At 37.2% G+C, this 23,024-nt stretch overlaps 1 protein-coding gene across 4 annotated transcripts in view; it reads left to right on the top strand.

Annotated features, from left to right (window-relative positions):
* The window catches only part of LIFR (LIF receptor subunit alpha), a 114,476-nt gene that overhangs the window by 76,467 nt on the left and 14,985 nt on the right, over positions 1 to 23,024 (top strand). For all 4 annotated transcript variants that reach the window (XM_023216488.2, XM_026455963.1, XM_026455962.1 and 1 more), the window contains exons 6-15: positions 1,165 to 1,339; positions 2,397 to 2,651; positions 6,154 to 6,283; positions 6,709 to 6,878; positions 8,624 to 8,769; positions 9,950 to 10,112; positions 13,183 to 13,253; positions 16,201 to 16,414; positions 18,993 to 19,172; positions 22,487 to 22,588. In XM_023216488.2, the coding sequence (XP_023072256.2) occupies positions 1,165 to 1,339; positions 2,397 to 2,651; positions 6,154 to 6,283; positions 6,709 to 6,878; positions 8,624 to 8,769; positions 9,950 to 10,112; positions 13,183 to 13,253; positions 16,201 to 16,414; positions 18,993 to 19,172; positions 22,487 to 22,588 (1,606 nt within the window). The remainder of the gene's footprint in view (positions 1 to 1,164; positions 1,340 to 2,396; positions 2,652 to 6,153; positions 6,284 to 6,708; positions 6,879 to 8,623; positions 8,770 to 9,949; positions 10,113 to 13,182; positions 13,254 to 16,200; positions 16,415 to 18,992; positions 19,173 to 22,486; positions 22,589 to 23,024) is intronic.

Genomic DNA, 23,024 nt, shown 5'->3' with positions numbered 1-23,024 from the left:
TGAAGTGATTTCAGGAGGTAAGGGAGAAGGAAATATTTGTTTAATCTATTGTGTTTACCTAGAAGTCCCAAGTTATCTTTTATAGCACCTCAATGTTTTATTGAAATCTTGCTCATTTCTCACAATTGATAATATTTTGTATTAGTATAACATACGTATTTAAAATTCTATTTAAAAATAAAAGTAAATATATAGAATACTTATAATAATAAAAAACAAATCTAGTCTTAAACTATTTTATTGAAATGCTGCTCCTCTCCTTGACTTAAACTTTTGAAAGTACAACCCCATTCATGACTTTTACTCCATGAAAAATTTAGATCATTAGGCAGTGGTATACAGGTTGAGCATCCCTTATCTGAAAATCCAAAATTCAAAGTGTTTCAAAATTCAAAACTTTCTGAGCCCCACTATGATGCTCAAAGGAAATGCTTACTGGAGCATTTCAGATTTGGGATTTTTGTTATTTTATTTATTTGTTGTTGTTTTTAGACAGGATATCATTCTGCTACCCAGGCTGGAGTGCAGTTGCATGATCTCAGCTCACTGCAGCCTTGACTTTCCAGGCTCAATAGACCTTCCCACCTCAGCCTCCTGAGTTGCTGGGACTACAGGCACAAACCAGCATGCCTGGCTAATTTTATTTTTTTATTTTTTATTTTTTATTTTTTGTAGAGACGAGGTTTCACCATATTGTCCAGGCTGGCTTGTACTCCTGGGCTCAAGAGATCTGTCCGTCTCAGCCTACCAAAGTGCTGGGTAAATTACAGGTGTGAGCCACCGTGCCCAGGCAGATTTTAGATTTTTAGATTAGAGATGCTCATCTGAGAAGTATATAATGCAATCTGAAAAGGTCCAAAATCCAACACACTTGTGGTCCCAAGGGATACTCAACCTGTATTTTCTTGCGTACCAAATTGAATGTTTCATTGAATAGCAACATCTTATATAATACGTTAGGGCCTAAAGTTGAAGAAGTAAACAAAAATGAATCATGATTATTGTTACTTTGCTGTTACACCTTACACAAAACTCAGTTGTATTAAAGGATAAACCATAAACTTAGCTGATGACTATGTAGAATCTATTGTGTCTTTTAATTCTAAAGGAGAGCAAAACATATTGCTACTTGGAAATACCTTTTGTGTTTGTGTTCATTTTTAGGTGACCCACAACACAACTCTGAATGGCAAAGATACACTTCATCACTGGAGTTGGGCCTCAGATATGCCCTTGGAGTGTGCCATTCATTTTGTGGAAATTAGATGCTACATTGACAATCTTCATTTTTCTGGTCACAAAGAGTGGAGTGATTGGAGCCCTGTGAAGAACATTTCTTGTAAGCTTATATATAAAGAATTTTTGTTTCAAATGAATTAAATTAGTCTTACTTAAGAGTAAGATTTAGTTTAAGCTTTCAGTTCTCATAGCCTCACTCAGCTGCGTGAGGATTACCTGGGAGCTTCTAAGCCCACCATCCCTGGAGATTTTGATCTAAAAGTCTGAGATAGGCTTCAGGAATCTGTATTTTGAAAGAACTTTCTGAGTGGTTGGATAAACATCCAGGTTTGAAAATCACTGTCATAGGAAGTGAAGAGCATTAAAAATTGTGTATAGATGATACTGAGATGAAATCTGTTTTTTAAAAAAAAATAGTTCCCAATTTCTGGCTCACAGAGCAGACCCTAGAGACTGCATAGTTATTGCCAGGAACACGGGGATCTGCAAGCATAACAAAAACCATCCATACATTAAGTAAAACTGATACACAGGGAGAATGTTGGCAGTGTGGATGGGGGGCCTGGAAAATTGTTGATCATAAAATGAAATCCTGAAAAGGCTGGTAATCATTGTAGAGAGAGATCTCTCTATGGAGAAAAGGATTGGAGGAAGGAAGGGGACTAGATGAAAGAAATTTGTTTTTTAGGATGTGGAGTACTTGGGCATGTATTTAGGCCAATGGAAAGTAAGACATATGCCCTAAATACATTGAATAAAAGGAATGGAATTATTTAATTCGTGATTTTTGGAGGGCGTGGATTGTTCACATGTATATATAAACCCACAGAATTTCAACTCTTAGACTTCTTAGATATAAACCTATGACATTAACTTTAGATATTGACCTGTAATCTGCTTCTGCTTTCTCACCATTATCCCTTGATAAGTAAATAAAACCACATACACTTTTTAAAAATTTCTTGTATATATCTTGCTCCTACAAAAGCTGTGGAACACACCTTATCTTTGGACCATCCAAAGTACCTAACAGTTTGTAGTGTATATACTGGGTTATTTTAAAAGTCATCTTATGAAAAAAAAAGTCTTAAAATATAGAAAAGTTTATGTAAAAGACTTCTGTATAAAATGTTTATAATTCCTCCTTTTCTTTCTAGGGGTGCCTGATTCTCAGACTAAGGTTTTTCCTCAAGATAAAGTGATACTTGTAGGCTCAGACATAACATTTTGTTGTGTAAGTCAAGAAAAAGTGTTATCAGCACTGATTGGCCATACAAACTGCCCCTTGATCCATCTTGATGGGGAAAATGTTGCAATCAAGATTCGTAATATTTCTGTTTCTGCAAGTAGTGGAACAAATGTGGTTTTTACAACCGAAGATAACATATTTGGAACGGTTATTTTTGCTGGATGTAAGTATATGATTTTAAAGAGAGAATTCCTATTAGCCTGTTTTGGCCCTCCTTGAAACCCTTAATTCTTCTTCTGGAGTGGGAGGTGTGGGGAGTGATTCTGTTTCTTTCTCATTTCTTTGTTCTTTAATATAAAGGCTATATACAAAGGAGGCACTAGAATATTTGCTTGTTTTAAAATGAATTGCAAGCTTGTTTTCTACATAACCTGTATCTGTATAATTTGTTGGTTTCATAATCAGATTTGAAACATCTAGCTTCTAATGTTTAGTTTAAATTCTTAGTTAACAACTTTGTTAAGTCAAGGATAGTATATAATATTTCTTAACCCTGCATTGTTTAGATATTATGTGAATTAATTTTCCAGTTAAAGTGTACCTTTTTAAAAATATCTAAATTAAAGAAATTATAGTAATTTTACACAAAATCTTTCAGTAGCATAACATATCTTCTCCAGCTTTTAACTATTTGAGAAGAACAGGCTGGCAGGAGGACATGGGTGAGGGGAAATGTACTCTCCCACTGAGTTCTATATATGATGTATGCTCTATCATTCAAGCTGTCTGTATTAACATGATCACCCCACAGTCTAAAATTCCATGGTATTTCCAGAAGTAGTTGTTTGTTGTGGGCTGCCCTGCCCATTTGGCTTGTGTTGAATGTCCACAGATAAACATTTAGAACTTTTAGGTCTCAATTTTAGAGTTTTTCTGCCTCCCTTCCTTGTAGCAACTATAACGTTTTGGTGTCACTAACAGCTTTATCTTTATCAGTGAGTCCCTTCCTCCCTGCATGCTGAATTAGAAGTCTGGGATTTTGGTCTATAGGTCATATGAATAAAGTGTGTAAGATAGATTGACTAGATTTGATGATAGTTCTTTTGATTGCTTAGTGCTTTTTCTTTTTCTTTTCTTTTTTTTTTTTTTTTTTTATGATTCTCAGCTGTGGTCTAGATCAGCAGCTCCCTTGTTTACTCATACAGTACTTCTTGATGAATTTCATTCAGATACTGATGTGTTCCCAGAGGAATAGCCGGGCTTAGGTGCTCATCTCACCTTGATGGGTGTAATCTGACTCTCTTTGTCTCCTCAGTAATGCATTTGGAATTCAAGTGAAAGCAAGGTTACATTCAAATTTAAATCCTGGAAATCATATTTTGCTTCTTAATGGAATGTTAGGAAATTATGTGCAACATTTCTCACAAATAGTCCTGGAGTCGAAGTTGAGACCCAGTGGTATACGTAGTGAAGTTGCTTTGTGTGCAATACTAAAAATGAGCTATTACTTTAAAGTATGAAAAAAGAAATTAAAACTTAAAAGATGAGACTATGCACTGTTTCCATTTCTGTTATTTCAGACACTGTTGTAATCTTTTATCATAGTGATAGAACAAGTTGATTTAATTTATAATTTAACCTTCATTTATAACGTTTGGAGGTTGAAATATTGTACAATATTTGTTGAGCAGCAGTAACATCTCCCTTCAGAGGGAACTTTTAGGAAATCTATAAGAACAGGTTATTTCGTGCGTTAGGTATCAGAATTCATTTATTTCCTTTTCTTTATGGATATCCTGTTAAGCCACCATTTACTGAAAAGACTGAAAATAAATTTAGAATCAGCTTATTAGTTTTTCCCTACACACACACATCTGTGTACGCTTACACCTACTCTGCTGGAATTTTGATTGGGATTACGTTAAATCTATGGATCAATTTAGGAGAATTTTCATTCTTACAATATTTACATCTTCCAAACTGTGAACATGGTATATCCCTGCATTTACTTGGGTCTTCTTTAATTCATCTTAATATGAGGTTTTTATGTCTTTTAGTCTTTTGGTAAATTTTTTCCTAGTGCTTGGTGTTTTCTGGTAATATTAAAAATCACTTTGTTTTTTAAATTGCACTTTCTATTGACTGGTACATAAAAATGTAGTTGATGTGTACCTAGCTTTTAACCTAGCTTCAGTTGATTATTTTATAAGTCAATTTCTTTGAAAAGAAAATCAGTACATTTCAAATACTGTCCTCTCAAATTTTTCCCCTTCTGTCTGTCCTTCTATTTATCTCTTATTTGCTCTTGTTATTTAGATTTTAATATTTCAACTTAATATCTGCCAAATCCTAAAATAACCAGCATTTTAAATATATTCCAAATTTTTGGTATGTGGTTTTAATAGAGTGACTGAATATTTGGCCTTAGATTTAAAACAATTTTCAGAATAAATATGTCAGTGTTTGTTTACTTATCTAATTGTTAAACTCTCATATAAACACTCATTAATCCTCTTAATGTTACCTAAAATATCACTGAAGGATGTTATCCTTATCTCTGGGGAAGGTATAAAATTTTCTAAAGTTGTGCTTGATAAACTAGGTAGTATTTTTTTTTTTTAATTCAAGTTTGTGAAAAAAACATTTTACAGAATTTTTAAACAAGCAGTTTTTTTAAAAAAGAACTTTTACCAAAAGTGAACGATAGTTTGGATAAATATGACAGAGGAAATACCAGTTTCTATATGTGTATGGTTAAACATGATTACAGAAATATTTCTACAATAAACAGTGTCAGACTGCAGAATTTTCATTTATCACTTTTTTTTTTTTTTTTTTTTGAGATGGAGTATCACTCTCTCGCACAGTCTGGGTTCAGTGCAACCTCCACCTCCCAGGTTCAAGCAGTTCTTCTGCCTCAGCCTCCCAAATAGCTGGGACTTCAGGCACCCCCTACCACACCCGGCTAATTTTTGTATTTTTAGTGGAGATGGGGTTTCACCATGTTTGCCAGGCTGGTCTCAAGCTCCTGACCTCAAGTGATCTGCCCGCCTCGGCCTCCCAGAGCTGGGATTACAGGCGTAAGCCACCACGCCCAGCTCGTTTATCACTCTGAAGGTCTCATCTTAAAAAAAAAAAAAATTAATTTTTCTAGTCCTGCCTTAAAGCCAAGGAGAACAGTTTTGATAAAGAGAAAAACAACGAAAGAGCTGCAGTCAGTTTGAATATGGAGCACAGGATTTTACCAAGAGTTTTCTAAATAACAGTACTTATAGTGTGTCTTAGAACTTTGAAACATGTAACATGACTTACTGATTTTCAATATGTTTTGGTATTTCTTTTCAAATCACAGTATATCGATGATAGGTGATAACTTTTTAACCTATAGATTTTTCTGACTTAACATATTAGACACAGGTTTCTTTGAGAGATTTGGTAGACTCTGAAATAGGATTAAGGGGAAAAAGTGGTAATTGATCTTTGAAGTTGCTATAGGGAATTTCCAAATGAGCTGAGTCATTTTTCAGTATATTTTAATCTGTCAATTCTAATGTAATGTGAACTCTGACAAGACATTCCTGCATTGTTCAAAAGTAAAATGTGAATAGTAAATTATTTCATTTTTTAGGAAACTGTGGAAAGCATTAACATTTATAAAATATTATGTTTTCGGGGAAAATATATGTAATCGTAAGTACCTGGATTTTTTTTCTTTTTTTTGTTAGATCCACCAGATACTCCTCAACAACTGAATTGTGAGACACATGATTTAAAAGAAATTCTGTGTAGTTGGAATCCAGGAAGGGCGACAGCATTGGTGGGCCCACGTGCTACAAGTTACACTTTACTTGAAAGGTAATGATAATTGGGAAAGGATGTCAGATGGCAAGGAGTACATTGGAGGTACATATTAAATAACATAGGGAAGTGCACTAGGTCATTTATGTTACAAGCAAGGTATAAAACCAAATATGCTGTATAAAATTACACTTATAAGTACTGCAGTTCAGCCACATGTACACTCAATTTCATGTCTCTTTTAAGAAGCTTAGAATGAAGAATACTTGAATTTCATGAACAGAGACTGTTTCTGGGTAGTAAACTTACAGCCGATTATTTTCTTCTATTTTCTGTATCATGTACATTTTCTTCTCTGAGTATGTAATATGCCTCTAATTAGAAATTTAAACTTTTTATACAAATTAAGTATTACAAATTTGCCCATTTTTTTCCTGCAATATTTATCTCTTGCCATTTTGAAATCTTTTTCTAATTAACAGTTTTTCAGGAAAATATGTTAGATTTAAAAGAGCTGAAGCACCTACAAATGAAAGCTATCAATTATTCTTTCAAATGCTTCCAAATCAAGAAATATATAATTTTACTTTGAATGCCCACAATCCTCTGGGTCGATCAGAATCAACAATTTTAGTTAATATAACTGAAAAAGGTAAGCTATAAATAAACTAATGTCTTAAAAATAACTTTAGAAGTGGTGAAATGCTTTGGTTAATGAAAAATACTTACGGGGATTACTTTTTGCTGATTATTTTCTTTATAGTTACTTAATATTAATTTCATATACTTATAAAAACTTTAAATGTATAATTTCAAGTTTTACTATTTTATTGAATTTAAATACTTGAATTAGTAATTTACAAATAAACTATAAGTAGCCGTTTCTGATAATTCTTGATTTCTGAAATATCTTCTGCCCAATTTTTAAAAACTTTTATTTTGAAGTAATTGTTCACTCACTGGTAGTTGCAATAATAAGAGCCTTGTGAACCCATCCTCTGGCTATCCTCAGTGGTGTCATCTTATATAATTCTAGTACAATATCAGAACCAGGGAATTGACACTCTTAAAACACTGTTAACTGGACTACTGACCTTGCTCAATTTTTATGTGCATTCATTTGTACTTGTGTGTGTGTGTGTAGTTCTGTGCAATTTATATGTATAGATTCAGGTAACCACTACCACATGCAAGATACAGAACTGCCCTGTCGCTACAAAGGGGCTTGCTCATGTTGCCCTTCCAGCATCCCCTGTGCCTTGACAACAATGAATCTATTCTTCATCTCTGTTGTTTTGTCATTTTGAGACTGTTACATAAGTGAAATCATACAGTAGGCAGGTTGGCATTTTTTTTAAATACAAGCCATCCATGTTGTTGTATATATTAATAGTTTGTCCCTTTTATTACTAACGATTTCTGCATTTTTACCAATCATATTAATACATAGCTCCAAATAAAAATAAAATGTGGTTGGTCTTTTTGGTATTCATTCCCACGGTCCATGTGCATTAACACTCCATGTCAGGCTCGCAGCACACTGAGCAACGACCTAGACCTTCTCTTAGAGACTCAGGCAGGGGAGAAAGGGCCTAAACCAAGGGCATGTATCATACAGTCTCACAAGTGATTAGTAGATGATCCTGTTGCCTTATTTGTAAGTATAAGTCACTTTTATCAGTCATTATTTCCTGTCATCTTTGTGATTTCTGCATTTTTCCTAGTGTCACCATGGCTACATTTTATCCTGGCATGGTAGTATTTGTATGTATTTGTCTGCCCTCTGCCATTTCAGCCTTACTTCCCATGTGATTCTTTCCTGCCATTCAAGTGGGCATACACACTATCACCAACGTAATATGCAGTTTGCCTCGCTGTACCTTCATTATTGCCATCTCTGCCTAAAATGCTTTTCTGCATTTTTTTTGGCCAGTTTTTGTCTGATTCTTCCTGCAAAGTTCATCTTAAGTTCCATCTTCACTCTAAGACTTCCCCTACCATGCTTACATGTACAAAGTAGTTAATATCTGTATCCTGCATTTAGAACTTAGCATTTATATTCTTATTATCTTTCTTTTTTTTCTTTCTTTTTTGTTTTTTTCTTTTTTTTTGGTCACTCCCCAAGTAAATTAGAAGTTCCTTAAAGGTAGATACTGTGATCTTACTACCTTTGAGTATTCCTGACACTAATTGAAGAGCTTTGAACATGATTGATTGTTTAAAAATGTTGGCAAGATGTCAGTAGTAGAAATTAGCTTTATCGATTCCACAAATACTGGGTAGGATGTTGTTGGTCAGCACTAATGATGCCTCCTTGTTTTTTATGTTGTCGTATTAGAAGATAGCTTACCCCTTTAAATAAATGTTTAAAGTAATCTTTAAAAATTATATTTGCAGTTTATCCCCATACTCCTACTTCATTCAAAGTGAAGGATATTAATTCAACAGCTGTGAAACTTTCTTGGCATTTACCAGGCAACTTTGCAAAGATTAATTTTTTATGTCAAATTGAAATTAAGAAATCTAATTCAGTACAAGAACAGGTAAGATTCTCCTAAAGACTTCCTTTGTGATTATTTTGGATGAAACAGTTCTCAAAAAGAATTAAGCAAATTGATGTGCTTAAGTTCTCAGATTATTTATTATAGAGATTTACTAAGAACCAAGAAAGACATTAGTATCCATGTAATAACAGCATTGTATCATTTGAAAAACAATTATAAATTTGACTTTTATTCCTCAGAGTGTTCACAGATGCAGTATAGTACCTAGCACATAGCTGGTGCTCAGTAAATTTGTGAATGCATGAGTAGTTTTTGCTGTAACCTTTAGCATCATTAATGGATGAATTGGCACCAGACAGCAGAAGTGATTTTTTAAAACTGTGAAGTGTGGCAGTGGGAGCAAGTTGTAATTGGTACTTATAAGTCACAACATGACTTTTTAACATATTTTAAATATTTAGGTTGACTTTTATATTATACTATCATGTAATTTGTGGTAAGTCTAAAATAAATGAGGTGTACTTAACTATTCATTTGGAAATTTACTGATGTCTAGAAAATCCATCACAACTGTGAAATATAATCTGAAAAGCGTCTTTGTAATGTTTTGGGGAGCTCAGAGGCTTTTGTGAGACACGCAGATCTTCAAATTTGTTTAGAATTGTTTCATTTTAACTATATTTACTTAGTTTAAGGAAGTATTTGTTTCATATTTGCTACATGTTTAGCATCATACTAGAAATTTTAAGTGTCATATTAGCAAAGATGCACAAAAGGTAATGTCAGCCTCCAAGAAACTTCCAGATATCATCCAAATAATACATTTATTCCTCACAGTCATCTCAAATTACTAAATCATGTTAAGGTTTGTTGCATCACCATTAGCCATTTGACTGATTATCAAAATTATGTAATCCTTTAGATAACTTAATTGACCATTATTACTTAGAGCCAGTATTTGGATTAAAAAGACAACCCAATTTTTTATTACTATTGCAGGGCATAATTTCATTGGCTTGGCAGGTATATAAGAATTAAAATATTATAGTGAATAAACTGCTTTGGGTGTTATATATACGAACTCGTTGAGATTCTGTCGGTTTTTGTTACAAATGTGAAGGCTTTCTTACCAAAAAAAGTGTATGTATGTGTATATATATTTGTATGTATTCATACACACAATATATACATACATACATATTTATTTGTTTTCTAATAGCGGAATGTCACAATCAAAGGAGTAGAAAATTCAAGTTATCTTGTTGCTCTGGACAAGTTAAATCCATACACTGTATATACTTTTCGGATTCGTTGTTCTACTGAAACTTTCTGGAAATGGAGCAAATGGAGCAATAAAAAACAACATTTAACCACAGAAGCCAGTAAGTTAACTAAGTGATATATGGCTAATAAGTATGTGTATCCTGAAGTTTTTCAACTTCTTTAAAAAGAAAAAGTTGGCCGGGCGCAGTGGGTCATGCCTGTAATCCCAGCACTTTGGGAGGCCGAGGAGGGTGGATCACCTTAGGTCGGGAGTTCGAGACCAGCCTGACCAATATGGAGAGCCCCTGCCTCTACTAAAAATACAAAATTAGCTGGATGTGGTGGTACATGCCGGTAACCCCAACTACTTGGGAGGCTAATGCTGGAGTGAATCGCTTGAACCTGGGAGGCAAAGGTTGCGGTGAGCCGAGATCACGCCATTGCACTCCAGCCTGGGCAACAAGAGTGAAACTCCGTCTCAAAATTAAAAAAAAAAAAAATGCTATCAGAGTCCTTAAAAGTGGGGGATGGTTAGATAAATTGTGTAGTACCTGCTAATAAAATATCACAGATATTTTAAATGATAGTTTTTGAAGTTTTGTCATAGTATAGAAAAATGATTGTCATAAATTATGTGAACGGACAGGGCTCCTCCATGATTGCCACCATATCACCATATTACAATAATGCATAGAATGATTTTTCTCCTATTTTCTCTTCTGCTTGGAATTTTAATTAGCTTTAAACTCACTGGCGGTTAAAAAAACATAATTACTAAAAAAGAGAATTTGTTAGTTTTTGTTTGTGACCTAGACCTGAGAAATGATGTGGCTAAAAGGTCTTGAATTTCAGTTTCTGTAGTATACCTAGGTCAAGATATTTATAAAATCAGGTAACTGGTTTTCTAAATATGATAATTTCCAAAGACAGAACGATATTCTATCCTTGAAAAACCAGATGTTAGGTGAAAAACAAAAAACAAAAACTTAGAAATAGGTTTAATTTTTTATTCTTTTGAGACAGAGTCTCAGTCTATCACCCAGGCTGAAATGCAATGGCACGATCTCGGCTCACTGCAGCCTCCGCCTCCCAGGTTCAAGCGATTCTCCTGCCTTGGCCTCCCGAGTAGCTGGGATTACAGGGGCCCGCCACCACGCCTGGCTAATTTTTGTATTTCTAGTAGAGATGGGGTTTCACCATGTTGGTCAGGCTGGTCTCGAACTCCTGACCTTGTGATATGCTCGCCTCGGCCTCCCAGAGTGCTGGGATTACAGGCATGAGCCACTGTGCCCGGCCGAAATAGGTTTTTTAGGAATCATTTAACAAAAGATAACAAGAGCTTTATTTATATTATGCAGTATAGGAGATGTAATACTTCCTCCAAAAAAATTAAGAAATAGCAAAACAAATAAATGATAGATGTTAATCTAGATTTTTGCCTCTCCACATGAAGAGATGTGAAGAATAGACATGAGGGCACTTTGTGGTATGTGTAAGAATTACTTGTATCATCAAAAGTGAAAGCTATGCATGAGTACAGAGAGGGAAGATATGAGTTATCTATTGCTGTGCAACAAATTACCCTAAAATTCAGTGGCTTAACACAGCAGATATTTATTATCTTACCATTTCTGTGGGTCAGAAATCCAGGAGCAGTTTAGCTGGATATCTCTGACTTGGAGTCTTTCATGAGAGCTGCAGTCAGGAGTGTGGGTGGGAACTGGAGGCTTGATTGGGGCTAGAGAATCCACTTTCAAGATGGTTCACTCATGTGACTAAAGGCTGGAGGCCTCAGTTCCTCACCTGTGGGCCTCTCTCTAGGCCTGCTTAAGTGTGCTCATGACATGGCAGCCAGTTCCTCCCAGAGCTGGCGACTGAACAGTATCTTTTATGATCTAAAATCAGAAGTAACATACCATTATGTCTGCTGTACACTGTTGGTCACACAGGCCAACCCTAATGCAGTGTGGGAGGGCACCACACACATGGGGATTATTGGTCATTTTGAAGACTAGCCACAATAGGAGTTTTTGCCTTCAGTTAATGAACTGTTGTCTCCAGGAGGAAACATCTTATTTGCACCTCATTAAGATGAAGGCATCAATTTACTCAACAAATATTTACTGAGTATGCATTACAGGCTAAGCGTACGTAATCTGAAAATCTGAAATGCTCCAAGATCCAAAACTTTTTGAGCACCGCCAGGATGCCACAAATGGAAAATTCCACACTCTAGTACTTAACACAAATTTGTTCCATGCACAGAATTACTTAAAATATTGTATGAAATTTCCTTCAGGCTGTGTGTATAAGGCGTATATGAAACATAAATGAATTTTTTGTGTTCTTGGATCCCATCCTCCATGGTATCTCATTATGTGTGTGCAGATATTCTACAATTAGAAAAAATCCAAAATCTGAAACACTTTTGCTCCCAAACATTTCGTATAAGGGACACTCAACCTGTATGTGTCTGTAATTGTTCTAGTTAGCAGGGATATAGCAGCAGATAAAACAGAGATCTCTGCCTGTGGAGTTTGTAGGATCCAGGACTAGAAATAAATTTGTATATATACACATCTATATGTATATATGTACACACAAACAAAGACATAGACACATCAGTTTATCAGGTGGTGACAGATGCCACAGAGGAGAGGAAAGGATAGGAATAAAGGCTGAGGGATAAGGGGGGGTGGTGGTGAAAGGAATTGCAGTTTTAAATAGGGTAGTTAAAAAAGACCTCACTAATAAGGTAATACTCAAGCTGAGTTACAAAGATGAGGAAGCATGCCATGTCGTTTTATCTAGGAGAAGAGAGTTGTAGGCAGAGGAAGAGAGGACACAGAAGATGCAGAGAGCCTGAGGCAGGTGTCTTTGGCATATCTGAGGGACAGCCAGGAAACCAGTATGTGGCCAAGTGAGGGAGTGGGAGGATATGAGACAGAGGGGAACCCAGGGAACCAGTACGGCCAGCCTGCAGGTAGATTTTCACCCATTTGAAGGGGCCGTGTGTTTTGCAAAAGTTGTTGAGAGCTTAGATTTTCCATTGCTCCGTTTTCTAAGTGGAAGCCACTGAACTGCTTCACATTTTATTGAGAATTTCAAATACCCTAGAAAAAAAAATGCCAAGCACCATATACATACAGTATGTATCTTCAGATATTAACTTTAAAATCTCCTTCTTAGTTCCTTCAAAGGGGCCTGACACTTGGAGAGAGTGGAGTTCTGATGGAAAAAATTTAATAATCTATTGGAAGGTAAATATCTAATTTTTCCATGAACATTTACATTACTTTGCTAAACTGCTTAACTTACATATGGTACTTGTTGGGTCATCAAGGAGCTGAAACTTCCCAGACTGGCTTTTGTGCAATATTGATGAGAATCTAACCTGGTTCCTAAACCACCCAAATTCCTCATCACTCCTAACTTCCCACAGTCATTTGAGGATCTTCTGTGTCAGATCTGAGCCTTCTCGAGTTTGATCTTATAAGGCCTGTAAAGGACCTGAAGATTTCATGAATTCCATCTCCCTCACTTCAGTTGAAATCTATAGGTTACAATCCTGTTTGTTACATTTTTCTTCTATGAATGGGAAACTAAATTTTTTTATATTTCATGTGTAATTTATTTCCCTTCAATAAATTGCATTATGACATGCCAGTTTTAAAGTTTTGTATGATTTTGTAAAATATTTAGATGAAATATGAATTGCATATTTTACTAATTTTTCTCTGCTGGAACATTTTTTGTTGCTATATTTTTAAGTATTTTATGAATATCAAAAACATGAACAGTTGTTTTCTATATTAGATTTTACACGAGCAGTCATAATAGGATTCCTTTAAATAGTGAATTTTGTTATGGAATGTAAAGCATAATTTTATTTAAAAAAACTTTTGACATCGATACAGCTTTGAGTAAAGTGAAGTGTACGTGCAGGTTCGTTGTGAGTTCTATTGCTTTGAGATTGTATTTGACTGTTACATCCACTCTTGATTAGAAAATCCCCCGGCTACTCTCAGTTGCCTGTCAGATTTCATGATAATATAGCAACAATTATACAACTTACTTCAATACAGAAAGTTTTGGAATATTGTTCAAAACTTGATGAAGAAAGTTTGGAATATTGTTCAAACTAGATGAAGACTTAAGTAAAGACTAAAAACATTGAAAGAATTTAGATTCTAACTTCATTACCTATGCTGATGGTACCGCCATTTGCCGAGTCAGAGTGTGTTCGGGTAGAAAATTATGTTGTTTTGGTCATAGTGAGTTTTCAAAAGGTATGCCACTGGGATATCATGAGTAGAGTTCAGTAGGTAGTTTGATATATGTAAGGCTCTGGAGCTTAGGGGAGAAGTTGGCACTGAAAACAGCTTTGAGTAGCATATAAATGGGATCACTTGGAGATGCAAGGTGAAAAGTGGGCCAGGGCTGGAGCCCAGGTGACAACAGCATGCATAGAACCAGCAGAGGAGGAGGAACCAGCAGAGGAGATGGGGAAGGTTTAGAGGGACAGGAAAAGCGAAGAAAATAGAATTAGAGAAACTGGGGGAGGAGGACATTTCAAACAGTGTGTGGTCTGGAGTATCCCAAGAAGCCCATAAGTCTTAGGACTAAAGCCTGCCCCTTAGAGCAGGCCATTTGGAGCATCACCAGAGACCTCTCTGCTGGAGCGGAGGTTTTAGCAGTATTACATCATCCTCAGTCTCGACCAGAGAGCCCCGTACATTGGTATATAAATTAAGGCAGTTGCTGTGAAAAGCAGTTCAGTAGAAATGAAGAGGTTTGAATGTTATTTTTTCAATCCAGTAAGTTCACTTTTAGAAATTCATATTAAATTCTATGAAAAAGAAAAAAACATGGCACAAAAAAATTCACCGAAATACTTGTTTTAGTATTGTGAAAAATTAGGAACTTAAATTTCATTTACTTAAGGGACATTCAAGTTCACTGGTAAAAATGCTACATGAGATATAAAACCATGAAAATGTATATAACTGTATTATGGACAAGTGTACATTTTGGAAAAGTAAAAAGTAAGATGGTGTAATGTAATTAAAACAATGTTAATAAAAGATCTATACCTAGAAAAACAACTTGAAAGAAATATCAAAATGAAAGAATATTTAAGAGGTGGGAATACGGGAGATTTTTACTAGTTTCAACTCCTATATATTTTCCAGATTTTCTGTAGTGGGCATATAATACTTTAAAATGAGAAAACCAATGTTTAGAAAAAAACCCATGATGCTATAATTTTTTTAAATGTTTTTTTTGTTACTAAGTAGAGCAGTGCTTCTGGATAGTTTTAAAAGTTTTGCTCCTGAAAAATGTGGAGATAAATATTGTTTTTTATTCACTTAATTTTTAAATTTTTGTGTATTCTTACTGCTTATAGCAAGTATAGTTTTTCTTCATTGTCTCTTTCCTGATTTACCCAGGTCTCAGTGGATTTTGATTCTGTGTTTCACACTGTTGAGAGCTTCTTTGTTGTTGTTGTTGTTGTTGAGATGGAGTCTCACTCTGTCAGCCAGTGTGGAGCACAGTGGCGCCATCTCGGCTCCCTGCAACCTCCACCTCCCAGGTTCAAGTGATTCTCCTGCCTCAGCCTCCTGAGGCGCCACCATGCCTGGCTAGTTTTTGTGTTTTTAGTAGAGACAGGGTTTCATCATGTTTGTCAGGCTGGTCTCGAACTCCTGACCTCATGATCCACCCACCTTGGCCTCCCAAAGTGCTGGGATTACAGGTGTGAGCCACCGCACTCAGCCAGCTTCATCTTTTCTGATATTACCTTGTCACTAGTTGTTTTTTGTTTTTGAGATGGAGTCTCACTCTGTTGCCCAGACTAGAATACAGTGGCACGATCTTGGCTTACTGCAACCTCCACCTCCTGGGTTCAAGTGATTGTCCTGCCTCAGCCTCTTAAGTAGCTGGGATTATAGGCGCTCACCACCACACCTGGCTAGTTTTAGTATTTTTGGGAGAGACAGGGTGTCACCATGTTGGCCAGGCTAGTCTCGAACTCCTGACTTCAAGTGATCCACCTACCTTGGCCTAAGTGCTGGAATTACAGGTGTGAGTCACCACACCTGGCCAACCTTGTTATTGTTAATATACCATCCAGTTTAAACCCAATTACCTTGCCTAGTCATAGTCACCTTTTGCAGGTTTTTATAACAATTTTTCTTTTTTTCATAGCCTTTACCCATTAATGAAGCTAATGGAAAAATACTTTCCTACAATGTATCATGTTCATCAGATGAGGAAACACAGTCCCTTTCTGAAATCCCTGATCCTCAGCACAAAGCAGAGATACAGCTTGATAAGAATGACTACATCATCAGTGTGGTGGCTAAAAATTCTGTGGGCTCGTCACCACCTTCCAAAATAGCGAGTATGGAAATTCCAAATGGTGAGTGCTTGAGATGGTTTAGTATATAAGAACAGGAAACTAAAGTAAGAAATGTCTGATGTTACTTGCTCTTTTGTCATGTCAGCATTATTCTCGTATACCTTGTTGCTGCTGACATAGAAGGCAGAATGAGCAGATTGATGTCTACAGTTCATTGAGAGAGAAGTAATTCGTATTGACTTGAAGCATGTGCACTGAGGGATACAATCATTACTGTACTCAGTAACTAATAGTGGATAATATTGGAGAGGTACAGTGGTGGATAATATTTTTAGGAAGAAATATTTTAACAGTTAATTCAAATGACATTCAGGCACTTCTCCAAGACACTTCCCCAAGACTAGGAAAGTTTATTTTAGGTCAGCTAGGCTGTTTTGCAAATTGTTGGGCAGGAGAAAAAAGCGCTTATTTTAATTAGCACCTTTTTTGGTAAGAAATTCCTTATTAATAGAAATTCTTTATTGATTAAAAAAAGTCTTCTTAAGGTATAAATTAGATGGTCAGTATAGGCTTTAGAAGAACAACTGTGGTGTAATTCTTAAAATTTAGCACCTTTCTTTAAATTTTATAGATATCCAGTGATTAATACGTTCCTCCCGGCTTCTATCTTGACAACTTTGAGATTTACGAGCTTTAAACGGCCACGTCCACCTCTTCTTCCACTGATCTCTGTGCTCCAGTCATTTTCTGCCTACCCACCTTTCTGTCTTGCCCGCTATGGGAGCACCTTTCTATAACCACAGCTTCTAGAGGAAGAAAAATCAGTCCAGTTAGGGTCCTCTAAGTAGCTTTCCAACTCCAGTTTGAGGCCATTTCTTATTGCTTGTTACTTGACTGCTTCTTTGTTCTCTTTGAGTCAATCATAGGAGAATTTGGAGGAAAGAAGGGGGAAAACAAAGTGCATTTCAGAGATACAGAGCCTAGGCAGCAGTGCTGCTGGAGATGCCCAAGGGTTGTGGCAGATGCTGGGAGGTGGGGCTTAGAATAATGACTTCTTCATTTTGGCCTGGCAAAAATAACAAAATAAAAAATGAAGGAGACAGAGATATGAACATCCATAAGAAGATAACATACTGATTGAGGTTATATATTTCATTGCTCTCACAATTCTAGGCAATAGCTATGTTGTCTTTTTATGCAGGAAGCATAATCCTACCTTTTCTGTGTATCCCTTAGAAAATGGTAATTTACAGAACTAGCAATTCTGTCATCAGCTTTCAGACACTTTCTGAAAATCTGATGACAGATTTTCTGGACTAGAAAGACTGGAGGGAGGCTCTGCAGCCTCAACTCAGGTTTACACTGTGGCTTTTTAATCACGTTGAACAAAAAAAGCTGTTATGTCTGAAGTGTTCTATATTCTAAGCCAAATTGTTGTCTTGCATTTAGTAGTAGTTGCTTTGTGAATGCACATTTTGTTCAAAAAACCTTTTTATGTTTGTTTTTACTGAACCCTTAAATGTAAATCAGTTATAGCTATTAACTTAGTTTCTGCTGTTACAGTGGGAAATGTCTGTGTTGGTTTGACTGAACCCTTTTTGTAGCCTGTGGGTGGTTAAATACTCTGCCGTGGCTGCGTCCCGTCAAGGGCCACTCACCTACAGTTTGCAGCCTACTGAGCATCTGGCTCCTGAGACAATTACTTGTCTAAAACTTTATTCATAGAAATAACCAAAAACCTTTCTATGTTTGTTTTTACTGAACCATTAAATACAAATCAGTTATAAAAACTACTACTTTTCTCCTGTCACAGTGGGAAATTTCCTTCTCCCTTTTGACCACACTGCCCTATCTCCCACCCCAATTCTTCTCCCCAAGCCCGGGATTCCACTTCTTACCTAGGCCAAGATCTGGCAAGATAGGGAAAGGAAACCTTGCCAGGGCCTCCACTCCTGTGTCTGCCCTCAGCCTTTGCCCCTTGCCCATGGCATCTCCTAGGACGCTGTGCAGGCTTCTCCTTCTCAGTGCCCACATCGGCCATCCCACCTCATAGCCTCTGGGTGTCTCCACAGCTTTCTCCCTTGCCCCCACCCTGCCCCTGGTCAGCCAGACAACCGCTTCAGCCCACCTCTGGGGCCACAGTCTTCCTTGAAAGAAAGAGAGGGGGCTAGTTCGTCTACTGTTTCCACAAGTTCGTTGAGTGCCTACTCCGCACACTGTGCTGGGCCCCGCCTGTTCTCTGCAGGCATTCCTGGTGGGTGATGAGAGGAGGGCTTCAGACTGTCCACTGTCCACTCCCCAGTCTCCCGTCCCAGCCAGTGCCCGTAGCTGCATCCTTCCTGGGCCTTGATCTTGATGTCCTAGCCCTAATATGTGACTACCTGATCCTAGGTGCTTTTAAAAAATCACTTTCTTTCGGCTGCTATGTTAATCTATATATATATAGGTAAGTGCTACAGTTGTTACAATAAAAATAACAGAGCAACACTTCTAATCTTTGCTAAAGGTTTATCTAGTTTGAGTACTATTTTATAATTTCTTCACAGTGAAGTGATTTTTCTAACATGTCCATTTTTGTGAGGTTTGCCTTATATTATTGTTTTTAATGCCAGTAAAATATCCTCCTTTCTTATTGAAGATGATCTCAAAATAGAGCAAGTTGTTGGGATGGGGAAGGGCATTCTCCTCACCTGGCATTACGACCCCAACATGACTTGTGACTACGTCATTAAGTGGTGTAACTCGTCTCGGTCGGAACCATGCCTTATGGACTGGAGAAAAGTCCCCTCAAACAGCACTGAAACTGTAATCGAATCTGGTAAGATGAATTCGTATCTCTTAATTAAGTTCTACAGAATATTTTTAAAAGGCAACACGTGGGACTAGGTACAGTGAAGTGATTCTCTTTCCTGCTGAGTGGGTGTGAATAGGTTTGATTTTCCTGGGAGTGTGAGGGTAGTTGTGGCAGCACGTGGAAGGATCCAAACCCTTTGATCTGGTAATTACTCGTCTAGAAATTTATTCTTAGAAATAATCAGAGAACAACACAGATTTAATCTAAGAATGTTCACGGCAGTATTATTGATAATTGTGAAAAATTAAAAACCCAAATAGCAATTAAGGGAATGAGTAAATGATGGTACACCTACAAAATGGAATGTTAAGTAACATTAAAAGTTATGTGGAAAATTTAGCAACATGGATAAATAAATGTTCATGAAAAAAGAAGACTACAGAACTGTAGCCTGCGCTCACAGAAGGGCCTTCGCCTTTTTTGCCCAGGGCCCAGGTTACCGAGGTTAGGAAGAGACTGAGCAGAAAGGCCGCGAACCCCTTACCACTTTCCCTGATGCAGGGCAAGGGGGCATCAGCAGGACCTAGCACAATGTGGGTGGGAGGCCTTGTGTTCCATGAGCCTAAAGCCCAGGAGCTTGTGAGCTGCAGTTGAGTGGCCCTCGATGGGATGCAGCCTGAGAAGTTTAGCCATAGAGCAGTATTTAATAACCTACAGGCTAATCCAGCCTTTCCTTAGGCATTAGAGCCCTCTCTCCAATATCATCTTTTTTTCCTGGCAGGATGGGAGTGTATCCTGCCTGTCCCCATGGGATTTCTAGACCCTGTAGCCTGTCAGTAGTGATGCTTCTTAATCATCCCCGTCTCCTGCCTCCCTTGCATGTTAGGGAAGTGCGGAAGAGCAAGCAGCCTACTCCTTACCTCTCTCTCAGGGAACACTTTCTACTTGCTTATTGTTTCTCTGTCAAATGATGAGGATGGGTCCCATTCATTGGATTATCACATATGAGTTCAGATTATTTTCCAGTTCTACTTGGAATACAGCCAAACTCCTCCACATATATAATTGGCTAAAGTGGTAATGATCTTCCTGAGTTGTTCCCTTTATCCTTTCTTATGGTGCACTTCCCTTTTCAAGGGCCCAACCACTTGCTAGCCTTCTCTTTCCTGCACCTTCCCTTGCATCCCCTCCCATGGAGCTGAATGAGCCTTACACGGTTCCAGTCTGTCATTTCTCACCTGGGCTTTTAGAATAATCAGGATGAACTGGGGTAGGCTGAAGTGGATATAAATGGAGTATCTACCCATTTAAGTTTTAGCTGAGCCTTGCAGGATATGGAGAAGCTGCCCCGCAATGATTGTGGGAGAACTTTCTGTGCCAACTCAATTGAACAAAGACACAAAGCTTGAGAAAACAAAAACTCAGAGAAGTTAGGTGACTTTTCCAAGGTCACAAAATTATTATGTGATAGAACCCGGGTTCAAATTCAAAGTTATTCAAAGCTTCAAGAGGCTGGGAATACTGTCTTTTATTTACTGCTGAGCTTCTGGAACAGCAAGTGGCACATAGTAGGCACACCTATTATTCCTCCCTCATCCCATTTTCTACTCATTAAGCTGTCTGCTCTCTTTTTTGACCTTCACACATTTCTAATGCTCTAACCTTCTCAGTCTCTTTTTTTTTAAAGTGTCAGAGCCCTATAAAATATTAATAAATTTAATATAAAAAGAGGTACAGATTTACAGATGTACATGCAGTATAAAATCATAACCTCAAGCATACCTTTCTCCAAAGAAAAGTGTTACGAAACTAAACACAGTTGGCTGAGCTTGAGTTGCATTAATACGTATTTAGGACGTGCCAGCACATAGCAAACGTTTAAGGAAAATCATTGCAAGAAGAAAAGTTAAAAGTTTAGACAAATTGATTCAGCTTTTCTTGGGTTGTATGATTTTAGAAATTGACTACTGTCTCACATTGGAGCCTGCAGGCCACTGGTGTGTTACGGGCACTTGATTGGCGAACTAATGCTTTAACCACACCAGAATAATTGCATTCTGCAAATTAAATGCAATGCCATATGCTGCCAATCCCCCTCTGCGTCCCCTGGCATTTTCTTCTTTCTCAACCACCACGGATGAGCATCTCAGTGCCCCTCAAGGCCTTATTCAGATAGCCCTTATGGTAGCTGTTTCTGATCTTCTTAGACTCATTTGGCCCCTCACTTAAGATTCCATGGAATCTGATCCATACCTCTAATATAACACACTGTTATGGTTACCCTTGTTCATCTGTCTTCCCCACCACTCCGTAAGTGTCTCCATGCTTGACATTTTGTTTTGTGCATGTCTGTGTTGCTCACATTGCACACATTGCATTGTATTCGGGAGACATTTAAAAGGAGCCTTTTGAATTTAAGTTAAGGTACTTCAATTGGAAGTACCTCTGTGTCCTGTGGAGTTAATTCAAAGCACCTCTATATCTTATAGAGTTAACTCACCCAAAGACACTTAATGGTGATGCTATAAAGAGGAACAAACTCTAAGACCCAGTTCCTTTAACACTGAAGCTTCAAGGCAGAGTGCAACTTTTAATTCTGCTTCTTGGAACGAGAGGAGAGAGCAGTGGGTTTCTTTGTTTTTTCCAACTCAGAAATAACACTACGTAGGGAAGGGATTTATAGAAGCATGATGTAGACCTGGAATGAATGGCTTAGTGAACTGACCCAGGAAGTTGATTTAGACTTACATTTTGTTTCTTAAAATCCAGCAGTTGCCAGCATTTTGGGAAGCCAAGGTGGGTGGATCACGAGGTCAGGAGTTCGAGACCAGCCTGGCCAAGATGGTGAAACCCCGTCTCTACTAAAAATACAAAAATTAGCCAGGTGCAATGGCAGGCACCTGTAATCCAAGCTACTCGGGAGGCTGAGGCAGGAGAATCACTTGAACCCGGGAGGCGGAAGTTGCAGTGAGCTAAGATCGCAGCACTGCACTCTAGCCTGGGCGACAGAGCGAGACTCTGTCTCAAAAAAAAAAAAAAAAAATCAAGCAATGATGTTTCTTCCTGGAAAAAGGAACAAAATGTAAGCCTTAATCATCGTTGTTCTCTCCAAGGCAATCCCATCTTATATTACTAAACTTTTTATTAAAATAGAAATAAATTTAATTTTTGTTTAGTCAGTTTTCATTCTGAATACTAATCTTTAAAATATGTATTTTTTAATAAAACATCTGTAAAATTAGCTTTGGAAATTTTAGAGTGTTATAAATTTGATATTTCTGAAATAGATATTCATAGTAATTTATTTATGAAAGTTTGCTTATATGTTCATCTTATAGATCAGTTTCGACCAGGTGTAAGATATAATTTTTTCCTGTATGGGTGCAGAAATCAAGGATATCAATTATTACGCTCCATGATTGGATATATAGAAGAATTGGGTAAGTTAAATGGGTACTTATTTTTAAGAGTTCAGGGTAACATGAGAAATTATAAATTGGCAACAATAGTATGATTGAATTCTAAAAATAAGATATTTAGTTCAAGGAAGGAAAAATAATTTGATAAATTAAAAAGTGTTTGATTACTACTTTTTTCTCCTCCTTTTCCTTTTCCCCCCCCCCCCCCCCCCCCTTTTTTTTTTTTTTTTTTTGAGAGAGTATCTTACTCTGTCACCCAGGCTGGAATGCGGTGGTGGCAAGATCATGGCTCACTTCCGCCTCAACCTCCTGGGCTCAGGTGATCCTCCCACCTCAGCCTCCTGGGTAGCTGGGACTGCAGGTGCATGCCACCATGCTCAGCTAATTTGTGTGTGTGTGTGTGTGTGTGTGTGTGTGTGTGTGTGTGGAGATGAGGTTTCACTATGTTGCCCAGGCT

Source organism: Piliocolobus tephrosceles, chromosome 4 (assembly GCF_002776525.5).
Source record: "Piliocolobus tephrosceles isolate RC106 chromosome 4, ASM277652v3, whole genome shotgun sequence".
Classification (NCBI taxonomy): domain Eukaryota; kingdom Metazoa; phylum Chordata; class Mammalia; order Primates; family Cercopithecidae; genus Piliocolobus; species Piliocolobus tephrosceles.
The sequence above is the reverse complement of the archived record's forward strand: the minus strand, read 5'-3'. Positions and strand labels throughout refer to the sequence as shown.